Source organism: Nelumbo nucifera, chromosome 8, assembly GCF_055504915.1.
Source record: "Nelumbo nucifera cultivar China Antique chromosome 8, China Antique-T2T, whole genome shotgun sequence".
NCBI classification, from domain to species: domain Eukaryota; kingdom Viridiplantae; phylum Streptophyta; class Magnoliopsida; order Proteales; family Nelumbonaceae; genus Nelumbo; species Nelumbo nucifera.
Window position 1 is genome coordinate 58,144,419 of NC_142656.1, and position 16,228 is coordinate 58,160,646.

A 16,228-nucleotide genomic window follows, 5' to 3' on the forward strand; every position below is an offset into this window, starting at 1 on the left:
GAGCTTGAAATCCTTGGGCATCGGGACTGCCAGGAGTTCGGAAGACAGGGGGGATGGAACCGAGAGGAGGGAAGCTTTGGCTTCGGCCGAGCCTACCTCTTCTTTTCCCATGAGCTCGAGCAAATTGCGGGTGACAGATCGTCGAGCTCGACGGCGGCGTCTCTGCTTCTTGATGGGCTCGGCGTTGGTGCTGCTCACCTCCGCGCTGTCTAGAATGGTTTGCGCCGGGAGTAGCCCGGTCTGCTGGTGATGGCTACGGACAGAAGGGGTCTGCTTGGAGTCTGTTGCCAGGATCTCGAACCGGTTTCAAGGATCGAGGTTTGAAACTTTGACTGTCGAGGCGACGTAGACCTGCCGAGCTGGGGTCCTCCCGACCTGTCCGCCCGCGGCGAGATCGGGGTAGCCGGTCTCTCCCATCTGCCGTGGGGGGAGGCCTGGTTTTTTGGGAGATTTTGGGGGGCCTCTCCTCGGCCGGAGTGCTCGCTTTGGCGGCGAGACTTGGCTTGCTGCGAGGCCAGGTGTTGAGGCTGGAGCTGAGGCTGTTGAAGCTGAGGTTGGGGCAGCTGGGGGAACTGCTGCTGATACTGGTACTGGGAGACCTGGTGCAGCACGTGCTGTTGATTGAGTTGAAGTTATTGGAACTGTTGCATTTGGGCCTGCATGGCCCTCATGCACTGCATCAGGTCCTCCAGCTGGTTCGGACTGGCCGCAGGGGGCACGACCAAAGGTTCGGTGAACGTCGTTCCGACTGTAGCAGGGAGTGGGGCGATGACAAGTGCCATTGTGAGAGGCACATTCAGACTGGGGATTCCGTTCGCTGAGAGGGGGACGGTGAACTGTCCGATGCAGATAGTAGGAAGCTGGGGTTGTTCCCTGGAGTTATCCATTTCCGTGCTCCGTCCGATGTTGCTAGAGGAAGCCATGAGCGTTGGATTGTTTCAAGGAAAAAGAAGGAACTGAAAGAGTTCAGAGGGAAAGGCCTTTTGAAGCGTTTCCCACAGACGGTGCCAAATGATGTAGCGTGATACGGTCACTCCTAGCTGGTGCTCATGTGACTCATAGAAGATACCTGAGAAGAAGAAAATTTCCTGGGGGAGTCACCCGGCGGGAACATTTCGACGATTAAGTTAGTACTGGGTAGGGGAAGCAAGGAAGAAGGTGAAGGCTAAGAGTGAGATAGCACGCGTACTGTAGATCTGAATCCCCTCCCTCTTCGATGCTGAACTCCTTGTAGTAGAAGTCTGTTACTTCTCCCCGTCAGCTTCTGACATGGCGGGTATAATCGTCGTTGCCAACCTGCCGCAGCCGTTATTGGCAAGGCCGAGGTGGAACGCACGGGGCAGTTACTGCTGAGTACGTGCCTGTCAGGCGTAGGATACCTTCTAAAGGTGGCAGGCGCGACGCTGCCTGACGAGGGACACGACTACTGTCACCAGATTTGTCTGGTACGGCGGTCGGGCAGGAGATCTTCCTGCCTTCCCTCATGCGGCTCACCGAGCTACCACAAACCGGGGTGCTTCAGGGCAGACGGGGTGCTACCCAGAAGCACCGAGGTGCTCTTTCCCAGGTGGGTAAAAGTTCGGTATCCCTTAGGGGAGAGCCTGGGTTCTCCGTGCTGGGCGGGGGGCCAACTCGTCGAGGTATTAGCCCTCGGTGAGTTGACTCTCTTTGACTTGGCGCTTCCTCTGTGCCGAGCCAGGATCGTATTGCCAGGCTGGACTGTTCACCAAGCCAGGTCATGTGCACGTGTCCTGGGTTCATAGGATTAAGCCAAATCGTCCTCCATCAGTTATTACGGATAATAATAAATTATTGAAATAATACTAATTATTTAAATATAATAATACTAATAAATTATTATAATTATAAATATATCAGTAATAAAAATTAATTTAAGTAATAATATAAGGATGATAATAATAATAATTTATTTTAAATAACAAATTGACTTGGCCATTCTTATTATAGTTAATTTTAGTTTTTAACAAAGTAATTAGATCATCCTTTTGATTCTTTCAATTTGTTTATACGTCTTTTTTTTTATTAACAAAACCTGTGTACCGCACGGGTTCCCGCTAATGCTATTAATATAAGCACTGGGCCTCATGTGCACCCTTCTCTGTCCCCACAGCCCTACCGCTGACTCCTCTAAGGCTCTAACGTTTCTTTTTATCAGTTTTTTGGTTAAAGTGGGGAGATGCTCCCTTCGACCACGACTACGAGGCGGCCAGGCGGGAGAGGCAGGGTCAATTTCGGAATTTCAACCGTTTTTGAAGGAAACGGAAAATTGAATAATTGACAGCAATAGTAATTTCTCTTTTTTTTTTTTTTTGGGGTTGAAATCAATAGTAAATCTTTATCTTCCTGCTGGGAGCCCAATTATTAACTTCAGAGAAGGAGAGAGAGAGAGAGAGACGTCCAGGTCCAGCGTCACGTTGGTTCCTTTTATCCTTTCTTTACTCACATTTTTTATTTCTGCATTTTCTCCTCGACAAGTTTTGTTTTTAGAGTTTAGACTTTGGAGAGGTTGAGTGCAGCAATTAAACGCTAACGCAGACAGAGGGGGAGAGAGAGAGTAAGAGAGAGGATTACCTGGATTAGGCATTAAATACAATCTCAGAAAGAGAAAATTTTCTCTTAATCCTTTTTACCAGAGGCGGCGAATTCTGGTCCACTGTTTCTTCCTCTCCTTCCACTCTCTTTATCCCTGTGTTTAAGGTGAGAAAAATTCAGATCTTTTGTTTATTTTCTTTGTTTTTCTTCTGATCTAAGCTTAGGCTTCTCGCAAATCGTGGTTTCTTATAATTTTTTTTTTTTGAACTTGTCTCTTTCCCTGCTATTGATTCCGAGCTACGAGGGAATATTCTTCCTCTTTCGCCGTTGTTCTTCTACCAAGTCCCTTTTCTTAAAAATGGTTGCTAGGGTTCTTCATTCTGTTTCTTGTTGTGCTTCTGAACCTGCTTTCTGATGTTATCCTCTCCGTTTTTTTTTCTCTTTTTAAAAAGACTGCGCTTACTATTTGTTTTTATGCTGCTTGGCTCGTCCTACTTTTCATTTCTACAACTTCTCTTTTTGGGCGTTACTTTTCTTCAATTTATTACTGTTATTTCCCATGCAATCATGCTTAAACTGGAATTTACGAGTATTTTTCAATTTATTCTGTCTTTTTCAACAATTAAGTGTTTTCAGAACTCTGAAAGGCTGCTACTTGAAGGTGTATCAAGTTATCCGCATTTTATTTTGATTTGTTCAATTCGTTTAGTTTTTATGTTTTACTTATTTGGCACGCAGATGGTAATTTGATGATTTTGTTTTCTTCTTCTGAATGCTTAACTATTGATTTTCTTGCTTTTGTCATTTACTTAGTTGAGTAATTCGGCACCTTGCTGTATTGTTACTGTTTTTGTATCTCTGGTCTCATTTTCGTGATTTCATTTTCCAAATTGCGGTGAAACATATTGGTCTTGGTTGGGCGGGATTTGGGATGTGAAACACAACTATAACTTTTTCTTTTTAATAAAAATAAATATGACCATAAAATTACCGTAACAATTCTAACGCACCTTTCAACTATTCCTGGAAATGTAGCCTCATATTTTACATATATATGTTTCCTTTTTATCAAAGGAGCATTCTGAGTTCTACTTGATAGGTTTTCTGTTTTCTGTTGCCGGAAGCAGTTTTACAGCTTGTATTCTGGATAGACATACATTTTGGTCTTTGGTACACGTGTTTATTTGCAATGTGTTTTGTGTTTATTGAATATTGATACGAGTTTAGTGAATGAGTTGTGACAATGAAATGTTTGAAGGAATTAATAAGTTTGGCTTGGGGGTGGGACTGTCTAGAATTTTGATAGAAGGTGATGCGTCTAATATAATCAACTTCCTGGTGGGTTCCATGGATCCACCTTGGTGTATTATAAACACCATGGCTGACTGCAGGACGCTTCTCTGTCACTCCCGATCTCTCTTGGTCAATCATGCGCCAAGATGAAAAAATTTGTTGCTGTCTGTGCAGTGGCAAAACATGCTGTTAATTGTAACCATATTGCTACATGGTCTTCTGTTCCTTCTTTCTTGATACCAACTATTCAAAATGATTGTATTACCAAGATTAATGAATGAATTTTGCCTTGTTGGCTTCAAGAAAAAAGTGAATCAGTTATGGGTCTGAGGCTGAATCTGAAGTCAACAGGACATGATGAATTTTTAAATTTTGGCCCTCTTCTTCACTGCTTCTTCTGTATTCTTGTATAGGAAGAAGAACTGTTTTCTGTTTTTTTGCCCGTAGCTTTTCTTCCTCTCCCTGTAACCTTCATCAGCCCTACAAGATAGTGATGGTGACAAGCAGGACCACCTTCTGATTCTCTAGGTTCTGTGTTTGTAGTGCTGGGTATATATGGTTGTGGGGAATCACTAATGTTACAGAGGTCCTTGCATTGCTCGCTTTTGATAAGTCCAACTAGGATGAAGGGATTAAGGCATGATTATGGATACATTTCCTATCACATATTCAAACTTGTATTTTTAACTGCTTAAAAATATGGAAACGTGAGGTTAGATGCTTGGACCTTTAGATGCATGAGACACAAGCCTCATGGATTTCTCTTATTTTATTTTTATTTTTCTTAAGAGGAGAAAAACAAAAAGAGTATAACTGAAAAAATTATTACTTGAACAAGGATTATAAGAATATCAGAAGCTTTATTGGAAGTCATCTCATTCTTAAAAACCCTTTTAAAAAACTACAAATGGCTTTAATGTAAAATAATTCTTCAAAAGGTTTAAAATATGTTGAAATGTAGACATTAACATGCATGTACACACAAAGCATCTCATGGTGTAAAGGATGTGCTTTCTATTTTCACATGTGAACCTCAAAGTGTAACATTTTAGGTGTTTTTATTCAGCCTTGCTCCAAGGTGAGCCTCAAGGGTAGCGCCCCATCAGGTTTTTAAACACTAGTATATTTTTCCCCTGGAAGCGTAGACATTAGCGTGCATGCACACACAAAGCATCTCACAATGTAAAGGATGTGCCTTATAATTTCATACATGGACCTCAAAGTGTAACATTTGAGGTGTTTTTCTTCTTCCTTGCTTCAAGGTGAACCTCAAGGCAAATGCCCTATCAGCTTTTTAAAACACTAGTATTATTTTACTCTGGGTTTTCACTTAGAAGAAACATGGTCTAGTCATAGAAAACAAAACATTTAGATGGATCTAAAATGAACCTGACCTTGGTGAAGTGATCCTATAGGGAGATTAATGTTTCTTCTGTATTCATCTACTATGCTAATGGTATTGCAAATCTGTGCATAAGTAACAAGTTGGCTGGCAACCATTTCTTCTTGTGAACTTATTTCCCTACCGTACTTCTTGCATTTTATTTCCAAGAAACCATATGGAGGATTAGCTGGGATCCTCCTTAAGTCATGACCTTATAGAATGCATAAATTGGTTGCATTTTACCCATTATTGCCCATCAATTAATGGAATCCAATTTTCTGGTCAATTATTCAACAAACCAAATGGTTGGATTGCTCCATTTTCTCTTATGTCTCTTTTCTTTCTGTTCCCTTTTTTGTACAAGTAAAATAAATTGGAAAATGAAGAGAAAATTATTGACCTTGGAAGCTAGAGACCAGAGTGAATGGTAGCAAATGGTTGCCATTTTTCATCACTCTACATTCCAATGTAAAGACTATGCATATTACATACTACAGTTCCAAGGCTCAGGACAATGCTTACATGCTTGGCATAACATGCTTAGTCACTGGTCTTTGGTCTTCCTGAACAGGAGGAATGAGGTCATGGTTGAACTCTGATACAGTAGTTTTTCTTATCATTAAATGACAAGGAAAAGTAAATATTTCTGTAAGCTAGCAAACTGAATCTGTCTTATGCATTGTTTGTCTGCTTTGTAGGCTCTAGTGGATATAACATAACTTACCACTTGGTTGGGGTTCTCTTTTACAGGTCCTGTACCTGAAAGGACTTGCTGTCTATCCTTCTTGTTGCCATGAAATGATGGATATGAAGGATTGGTTTCAATTTGAAGCCTTCATTTCCTTTTTTTTTTCTTTTTCATTTTTATTGTAAATAGTAAAATGTTATTGCTGAAAGCAAAAAGAAAAAAAAAAATACAAGAAAGAAGAGTTTTGAGAGAACATAGTAACATAAACAAATGTCAGTGTAATTGATGCATCTCTTAGTTTATTAAGTTGATTTTCAGTTTAGTTATTCTCTGATATTAAATTCAGTGGGAATCCTTCTTGAGAAGATCCGGATTTAAAAAATGGATGAATGTTATTGTTCACCACAGTGTTCGTCTTTGTAGAAAGAAGTAAAATTATCTTTGTTATTGAAATCTGAATTCCTGTGAATTGTACGATAAAAGAACTAAAATTCTGGCATTATTATGTAGTTATTTTTTATGCATCCATACCTTTTCTGATTTAGAAAACATCTATTGCAGAAGTCACCTAAAGAATTCACAGATTTCATTTTTCAAATTTGATGGAGAAGGTAACTATTAGCCTCTCATCTAAATACCATGAACCCGTATTATTACTGTAAAACAGAGTGAGTCTTCTAGAGAAGGGACTCACACCTATTCCCCAGTTCATAATATATTCAGTACTGAATCAAAATCAACAGGCCAAGATTTAATGGATGCTAACTGTGCATCTGCATGCCCACCACTGTTTATTCGATCAGAATCCCTCAATTCCCCAAGTCGACCACCAGCACCAATGTTCCAACTCCAGAAGATAAGTCCAGACCCAGAACCAAGTAGTCCTGTTTCTTACGAATCTTATCCCCAATATCCCACAAGTGTGTTTTCTAGGTCATCTACTTTCTGTACTGATTTATATATTTCATCTTCAACAAGCTCTGAAACCCATCGTCATCTTGGCAATTTACCCTTTCTCCCACAACCCCAAACATTTGACCAGCCAATTGCAACTGTTCAGTCATCTAAATCTCCATTGCTTCTGAGTGGGGATTCAAGCAATCAAACTGAGGAGAAACGCTCGGAGGATTTGATGAAAGACTTCCTTAATTTTCCGGGAGATGCTTCAGATGGTAGCTTTCATGGTGCAAATTTTGCAAGCGACAGTTTAACATTTACAGAGCAGCTGGATCTACAGATTTTGTCTGCAGAGCTTGATATAGCAATGACTGACAACTCCGAAAATCCCAGGCTTGATGTAAGTACATTTTTCCTCTACACTCATATTATGTGGAAATATTGAAAAGAAATAGATTGTGGAATCTGATGTTGCAATGATCATTGCTCTTTGTTTTAATCTTTATAGCTTTCTTTAATTTCTATAAGACCTTTTTTATTTTTATTTTCTAGGGAAAGAGGTTAATAGTTAGAACTTAGAAGGTGAAGCTGAATCAGGTTTCTAGTAGACATCATTGGATACTTTACCTACATGTGGCTAGCATTAACTTCTAAGTTTCCTTTATATCATAATGGGGAAATATAGGCACTTCCAGATCATGCAAAGGTGTCCACTAATGAAATAGTGGCTATTGCTATCGTAAAGAGAATTTCCTAAGCCAAAAATTGACTTGATCATTCAATATACAAACTGGTTTCCTATTCTTCAACATGCTTTTTGGGTTGTCCTAAGCATGGTATTGACTGGATGGATAGGATCCAATTGTGTCAATTTTGGGATAGAATATATTGAGGAATACATCAAGTTGTAATTTCTTCATTGTTATGCATTCTTTATTGTATTGCTAAGCCATTGGTAGACTGTGTTATGTGATACAACATAAAGTTTCATTTTAATGCTTAACATTAGTTTACTGATTAAAAAATGATACTTAATAGAGTTTTCTAGAATTTGCTGATGTAACCAGATTCTCATAGAAGTTACTTGTGGTGAATCTGGTGATGTCATTTTTTAACAGGATGGTTTAAATCCATGTCATTTAAACTAGAATGTACAAAACTGAAGTTCATCAAATATGTTTTCCTAAATTGATAAGTTCTTTATAGAGGTACTTTTTATTAGTTGAAATTCTGAATAACAACTGAAGTTGATGTAATTTTTTAACAGGATGGTTTAAAACCATGTCATTTGAACTAGAATGTATAACAACTGAAGTTCATCAAATACGTTTTTCTAAATTGAGTAGTTTCTATATAGAGGTATTTTATAATTTGAAATTCTTGATAGTCATGATTACACCTTATCCTGTCCAAATGTATATATTGGCTAAATTATTTTTTGAAGAAGGTAAGGTGAAAACTATATTTAATCAAACATGGGAACATAGTACAACAGAGCGCATGAGAAAGCAGGTCAATCCCCCAAAAGGGGCCCACCACCGCAACAGCAAACCAGCTATAAATCCCACAGACTCCCGGAGTTCAGCAGAGTAGTCAGATTTTGATGCTAGAGCTCCTTTACAACTGAAATCCAAGAGACAAGTTTACGAACCGAAATAGAAATAAGATCATCCCCTTCCTTTTTTGAACCTCTAAATTGTCTTTTATTTCTTTCTGCCCACACTACCCCAATCACAGCCGTCAGAATGGAGAGCCAAACACACTTCCCTCTTTTGCTCAAACCCAGGAGTCTCTAGCACCACAAAAGTTCCTTGACCAACCTAGGCATGGCCCAACCCACTCCCACAGCTTTAAAGTAGTGCTACCACATCTGATAGACAACTAAACAGTGAATGAAAAGGTGATCAACATGCTCCACCACCTGTCCACATAAATTACAGTTCAAGTCAAGAAGTTGCAACCCTCTTCTAACCAAGTTATCCTTGTCAGACATCTGTTCAACACTGTAGTCCAAACCAAAGCATTGATGCTGATGGGGAGTAAGGATTCCAGATTCATTTTGCCGGGGGCAGCCCAAAGCTACTTTCACATAACTTGAGGGAAAAAGACTTAACTGAAACAAACCATCTGCACTCCACTTCCACCACCATTGGTCGTCTCGGCTGGCTAAATTTCATTAATAAGTAATGGTAAATAGGAAAATTATCTTCTTCTGCCATATTGATTTTGTTTTTGTTAGAAGAAAATTAAACAATGAGTCAGGGACTACAAAAACATTAATGTACAAGCTATCATAAGAAAAAAGATATTGGTTTAGCTTTAATAGAGTCGTAGTCTAACAGGCAAGCTGGACTAGAGTTTTTATTGGTTATTATGGAACAAGACAAATAAACTTTTGTCCTTCAAAAGAGTCACATTTTCCCAAACCTGAATTTTAAAAGAAATTATACATTTTAGAAATCTTATTAGCTCAAATCAAAATACATAAATATAAGTGAAGGTGAAAATAAATTAATATGGATCATACTACAATGCTTTAATATGATGTCAGAAGTCTTGAATTCTTAATCCTAGGAGGTTGGGGTCTTTACATGGATATCTTTTATCTTTTCAAGGCCCCTTGAAGCAAGTCAAAACAAGCTGGGGGAGGGGGGGGGGGGGTTGGAGGCGGTGCAACTGACCCAAATTTTTGGCCCATATATAAGGGGGTTAGGTTTATGATTTTCGTCGCAAGTTACTTTGTTTTTGGTTTAGGGATCAAAGATTAGTTACATTGTTGTTGTTCCTTTGTGGAAATTTTTCCATATGAGGTTCTATCTACAACAACTAGGGCTTCAGCCATTCAAAAAAATTTATAGAAGGAATGCCTAGGCTGAGGCCTGAGGTGCACAAGGCACACACCTGGATTGAAGCAAGGCACTTGTCTTGAAATGCACTTTGCCACCTCGCCGCCTGCACTTAGGTGTGCCTTTTAAAACACTGCTTAGCACCTCAAATCAGTTCTTAAAAGAATAACTGTGGGGTAGATAAATTTCAATTTAGTGACAGCATCTTGCTTTGAAAATTGATTTTTTTTTTATGAAGGAAATATATGAGGCACCCACTCCTGACAGTAGGTTGAAATGCAAGCCATTTCATCAGCCAATCCATCCCATCCAGCCTGTGGTCCCACCTGTTGCTGGTCAAATTCATTCAAGCCCCTCCACTCCTGGGGCTGCAGCTGCTCACAAGCCAAGGATGAGGTGGACACCGGAGCTTCATGAGCGTTTTGTAGAAGCTGTGAACAAGCTTGATGGGGCTGAGAGTAAGCAATTTAACTTTGAACTAGAAAACTAGATTTTCTCCATTTTGCATGATTTAACCTTCATTGTCAGTTCTTTACTAAATCTGCTTAAAATGTTAAACAAACATTTTTTATGATACCAAGATTTTGAAACAGATATAGTCAAAAGTGGTCTTAAAAATTTAAAATATTTGAATGGCTCAAAATTGAGACAAAATTCTTGAGATGCTATCATTTGAAAATTAATACATAGTTAACATATTTTCATAATGGAGTGTAGAGGCAACTCCAAAGGGCGTCTTGAAGCTTATGAATGTTGAGAGTTTAACCATCTACCATGTTAAAAGCCACCTACAGGTAACGTTCATTTTGTCATTTAGATCTTTGAATTAGTTTCTAGTTTTTCTATTTTGCACAAGCTGATATTTTATATACCTATAATTTGCAGAAATACCGACTTGCAAAGTATATGCCAGAGACAAAGGAAGGTAAAAACTACTTGACTGGAAGGAAGTTTTTTATATGATAAACTTGGTAAAGTGGTGTTTTACATTCTTAATTATAAATCAGAAGTCATTAGCTACTTGCGATTGAAAAAAACAAAAGAGCATTAACATGTTAAGATTGTAATATTAAAGAATATTCAACTAAACCGAATCATGATTCCTATCATAAATCACAAGATAATTTTATACAATATCTGCTTCTATAAATTTACCAAAAGATTAAAAATGTTTACATGATAAAAACTTAAAATCTATATAGAAAAGTAATATATCCTGTTAATCCATATCTACCATATATGCACTTAATACAATAGTGCTTACTGCTTGTACACTAAATGCATAAGATGATATAGCCAATTAGGGGGGGGGGGGGATAGGCCTACTTGGCTCCAGTTTCCATCAACCCAAACACAATCCACTGATCAAAAAAAAAAAACCATGTGTTAAAACCTCAACCCTAACCCAATCAGATCTTCAAGTTGAGGTGGGGTGCAAATAGACCTAGTTGGCTCAGGTTGCCGTCAACCCTAACAAAATCCACTGATAAAAAAAAAAAAACTAACACAATCTATGTGTTATAACCTCAACTCTAACCCTAACCCAATCTGATCTTCAAGTTGAGGTTCTCAACCCTGACCATGTTGGATTCCAGTTAAAACTTTTACCAACCAAATTTACAAATATATGCACTAATGCGCACTATCATATTCATGCAAGCAGACATTGTACCTTAGCTTTTTCTCAAAAAATAAAAATGTTACATAGACATCCAATAAAGGTCCAAAGTATCGTTATGTATCGGCCCATATCGGCCAATACGTATCGTTCCAGGACCCTTCCGATACGCCCCTACAGTGGGTGTATCGGGGGTCTGAACGGTTCAGGGGATGGAGGGGTCCTAGACCGGCTCCCCTGAACCAGTTTTGGAAAAAAAAAATATAAAAAAGGTAAAAAAACGAGTATCGAAACGCCCAATACGCCCCTACCGGCATATCGGGCGTATCGATATTTTGAACCTTGCATCCAATTATAGTAATATTTTCAACAAACTACCTTCATCACCATTTTCTTCTCCCACTCACATAAACATGCTTATATACATATATCAATACATGTACACAAGAATATATTACAAGTGTAACATATTGGATCTGGGTTGGGTGTGTATCAACCCTAACCTGACCTAACTTCTATATCAGATTGGCATTTTCAACCATAACCCTAACCAAATCATTAACCCAACCCTTTTTTATCAGGTTGAGTTGGATTGGATTTGTGTTGGAAGTGTAACACATTGGATCTGGGTTGGGTGTGTATCAACCCTAACCTGACTGACTTATATATCAGGTTGGCATTTTTCAACTATAACCCTAACCCAATCATTAACCCAACCTTTTTTATCAGGTTGAGTTGGATTGGATTTGGGTTGGCCCAACCCAAATTGTACCACTAGCTATTCAAATAAACTCTAAATAGGTTTTAGATAACATAAATAATCATATTTCAGTCAGAATTTTAAAACAAAGGCCCCTTGAAAAAATTAAAAGAACAAAAAGGAATGACAAAGTAGAGACTTTTGGTCTCAATTGAATTGATTTTGAATTAATGAATTATATACATTGTAACATTCACAAATAGAATCATAGGATTCAAGCAGTAACCATAAGATTTCTTTTCTTTTTTTTTTTTTTTTTTGCAGAGAAAGAAATTTAGTCATAAGTTGTGAATTGAAACCTTCGGGATTCACAATTAGAATTGTAAATCATAAGATGTTGATGCACTTTACTGTCCATATCATACCTATGATGCTTCATCTGTTTGGAATGTTTGCTAAATGGGTCAATTCTTGGATATGGCATAGCCTAAATATAAGAGTTATCAAAGACCGGAGCGTGGTATCTCCTTTTTTAAAGTGATACTTGAATGGTAATAAGTAAAACAACCTCATGCTTTGTTTTCAGTTCCATACACCAGCCAATTGAATAATTATTGAAAAAATTGATCTACAAATGAGGCTCAGTTTAGGAAGAGCGCAAATACAAAAATGTACAGTGCAAATACAAGGTTTAGAAATACTGTATATAAGGTTTTGCACTGAACATATTTGTATTTGCGCTCTTCCCAAATGAAGCCTAAGGTACATGAAATAATATTTATCAAACAGATTGGTATCACTTTGCCTCCAAATACTGCCCATGATCATGAAAATGAATGAGGATGGCCATAAATTGAGAGGTTATATTTTTTGACTTGTCTTTCTTTTGGTTGTATAATATGCACAGTTTGCTCAGTGTATGCAGTCTGGATTAACGAGTGTGTCATGTTATACATGGAGAGTGGATGGTAGATGTGGTTGGTTAGATTCAGTTTAGTCACCTTCCTGCATTCAAGAGGAACTCTGAGCTTTTCAACTGTTTCTTTCATCTTACATTGGGACTATCCTTTTTTTTGATGAATGCATTGGGACTACCCTTTAGCCTGTTGAATTGAACTTGTCAGTCAGTTAAACCCACTATTTGAAAAATTCCTTTATATTTCATCACTTTATTTAATATGCACTCAAAATAGAGATTATTTTATTGCTTAAATCTCTTTCTAATAGTCCAATCTTTATTTGATCAAGGAAGTTAGAAAATTAACAAATAGTCAAATACATGAAACTCAAAAAGTGAGACCAACCTAAAATGTAACTCATTTAGAGGTTGGTTGCTTCCATGGATGGCTCTGGAGTTATGTTTTTGAGCCCATATTTGGCTTCATTAAAAAGGACATCCCCCAATGTTGGTCCCAGCCAGTGTTTTAAAAGGCGTAGGAGGCATATGCCTGGAGGCGCTCCCAAAACGCCCTGAGGCGTATGCCAAAGGCGCCGACACCTCTGAGGCGTACGCCTTAGGTGCAAGAGGCGTATGCCTCTTGCGTTTTTTTCACGAGGCGTGATAGAGGCATATGCCTCATGCACATCTGATATAAAAAGACAAAAAGACAGAAAAAAAAGAAAAAAAAAGGAAAGGAAAAGAAAGGGAAGGGAAGAAAAGATAAGGGGAAAGAAAGTAGTTTTGCCCTTGCCCCTTCGGCTGGGGGGCTTCGCCCCCCAGACCCCCCTCGCTTCACTCGCTTGCCTCCGCTTCGACAAGACCCCCCCTCTTTGAATTAACGTTATGCATTTTTATTCTTAATATAAAATATTTTTATTAAAAATAAAGAAAAAATGAGATCCCCCCCTTCCTCTTCATCCTCCTCCTTACCCCCCTCCTCTTAAGGAGGCTTATGCCTCCTTGTGTTCGGGAGGCATACGCCTCACGCCTCTAGGTAGTGGAATACCTTGTGTCACGCCTCCAGGTTTTAAAACATTGGACCCAGCTATCTGGGATCTTGGGAGGGGTAGACTGCATATGTTCCTAACCTTTGGCACCATGTCTGGCTGCATTAAGCAAGAACATTCAAAACATTTTGAATTATATTCCAGCAACAATGTTCTTTCGTGATCGTAAAATAGGAATCAATTTTTGAAATGGCTTTACTCTTCTTGTGAAGACAAGAAGGCTTCAAGCTCTGAAGATAAGAAAGTGGCTTCAACCAGCAAAGAAAGTGATGCACGGTTGAGAAGGTCAATGCCATCCTTTTTTTTCCTGATTGACCAAGTTACAGAGGAACTATTAGTTGCTCATGTAATACTTTTCACTATTGTTACAGGGGCATTCACATCACAGAGGCTCTTAGACTGCAAATGGAAGTACAGAAACAGCTCCATGAACAGCTTGAGGTGTGTATTCTTACTATGCATGGCATGTTCACATTTGAACATTAAGCATTTTAATTCATGGAACTTCTAGTTTTCTTTCTGGGTTAATAACATGCACCTGAGAAGCTGCTCTAACTCGTTCAGCAGTACCTTCTCTGGTCATCTTTCATTGTATTTATTTTCGTTGATTTGGTTCATGATTGAAGAAAGAACATTCTATAAACCTAGTGAGATTCCAGCTGTCGTCTTACAATGTTGCAATGATTTTCACTGTCTTAACTGTTCTTTTCTTTCCTTGTACGTAAGGTACAAAGAGACCTTCAGTTACGTATAGAGGAACATGCCAGATACCTGCAAAAAATATTGGAAGAGCAGCAGAAGGCTGGCAGCACCCTAATCCCTGCTTGTGAACTGCCGTCATTGAGCAAAGATCCAGAAGGGCAGCCCGTGCCTCCATCTGCCTGTGCCTTATCCCAACAAGCTGAATCTAAAACTGAGTCCCCATCCCTTCCAGCAAAGCATAAAGCTACCGACTGTGCTGAACATGAGCAGTTAGCATGTCAGAAGCGGCTTTGCCGTGAAACTAGTCCAGAAATTGCAGAAGCCAAACCAGAAGTAACATCTGATGAACATGTGGTTGAAAATCCGGTCCCATGACTCATCCATTGCCCCAGTCAAGAGATCACATTGTGAAACTGTCTCATTTCCAGTTTCCGTCCGTTTCATTCTCGCAGAAAATTGCTCAGTACCTTTGTACATCCCATGTAAATAAGAAATTGTAAAACTGGAAATGGGTTTACCCAGACCAACTGGGTAGTTGTAGTCTGACTGACTGGTTTTCCTAGTGTTTTGAAGATGATTAATTTTGGGAATCGTTTTGAAATTTGACCATATCATGTCTTCCTGATGAGAGGGATGCTTGGTGCTTATTTACAGTAGAGGTTAGATGTGCTTCAAGTTTCGATATGGTCATTAGTCACTACCTACCAGCTGCGGTCCCAAAAAAAGTGAAATGTTTTCGAGTGGCCATTGAAGGACGTGGAGATTGGAGAATGATTTTACTTGAGGCTGCGAGCGGTATCAGATTGTTTGAATTCAAGATCAAATTCAATCCTGGTGATCCGAATTCGATCTGTTTATATTGGATCAAATATGGATCCGATATATAATCTATTCAATTTGATTATATATCGGATTGATTCAATCTGATTCAATCTATGAGTATCGTTGGTTTGAATGTTGTGTTTTTAGCTGTATACAATTCAATATCTCATGAATAAAATCAAATTTAGATCTTAATGTTACTTTCAAATAAGGTTCAAAGTATCGTTACGTATCGGTTGATACGTATCGTTCTGGGACCTTTCCGATATACTCAGGGGATGAAGGGGTCCTAGACCGGCTCCCCTGAACCAGTTTTAAAAAAAATAAAAAAAAAAGTAAAAAAACAAGTATCGAAACGCCCGATACACCCTTACCAGCGTATCAATATTTTGAACATTACTTTCAAAGTCCAATTTGAGGCGTTACTTGCTGATGGTTCATTAGTAGTTAAAATTGTCACTCGAGCTCGGTTTGGAAAGAGTATAAATACAAATAAGACTTGTTATTCAACAGTATAACATGACTTATATACTCCTGTCAACCGATATCAACATCAATAGATATCTATCTATTATCTATATAGCTAGATTCATCAGAATAATTTGTGAATGAAGTGAATTTTTAAAATTGAATAAATATAAATAATAATAGAAAATTGAAAAATCAAAATTTTTAATTTCGAAAATGGAATATCTTATCATTCAAATTCAATAAAAATGAATTAAATTAAAAAAATGAAATTCATTCAATTCTAAACTAAAAATGAAATTAATTAATA

General features: G+C 38.4%; 1 protein-coding gene across 4 annotated transcripts; it reads left to right on the forward strand.

Annotated features, from left to right (window-relative positions):
- Positions 1-2,374: 2,374 nt before the first annotated feature.
- Positions 2,375-15,237, forward strand: LOC104612636 (myb-like HTH transcriptional regulator family protein). 4 transcript variants are annotated; one of them, XM_010280135.3, is made up of 9 exons: positions 2,393-2,718; positions 6,480-6,529; positions 6,662-7,215; positions 9,900-10,119; positions 10,379-10,455; positions 10,547-10,586; positions 14,139-14,211; positions 14,298-14,367; positions 14,653-15,237. In XM_010280135.3, exons 3-9 carry the CDS (start codon positions 6,673-6,675, stop codon positions 15,001-15,003), a joined length of 1,374 nt encoding a protein of 457 aa, XP_010278437.1. In that variant the 5' UTR covers positions 2,393-2,718; positions 6,480-6,529; positions 6,662-6,672; the 3' UTR covers positions 15,004-15,237. The 4 variants fall into 4 exon arrangements, with proteins under 4 accessions (XP_010278435.1, XP_010278436.1, XP_010278437.1 ...); XM_019200317.2 differs by having other exon boundaries at positions 6,483-6,529; XM_010280133.3 differs by having other exon boundaries at positions 2,375-2,718; positions 6,480-7,215.
- Positions 15,238-16,228: the final 991 nt, after the last annotated feature.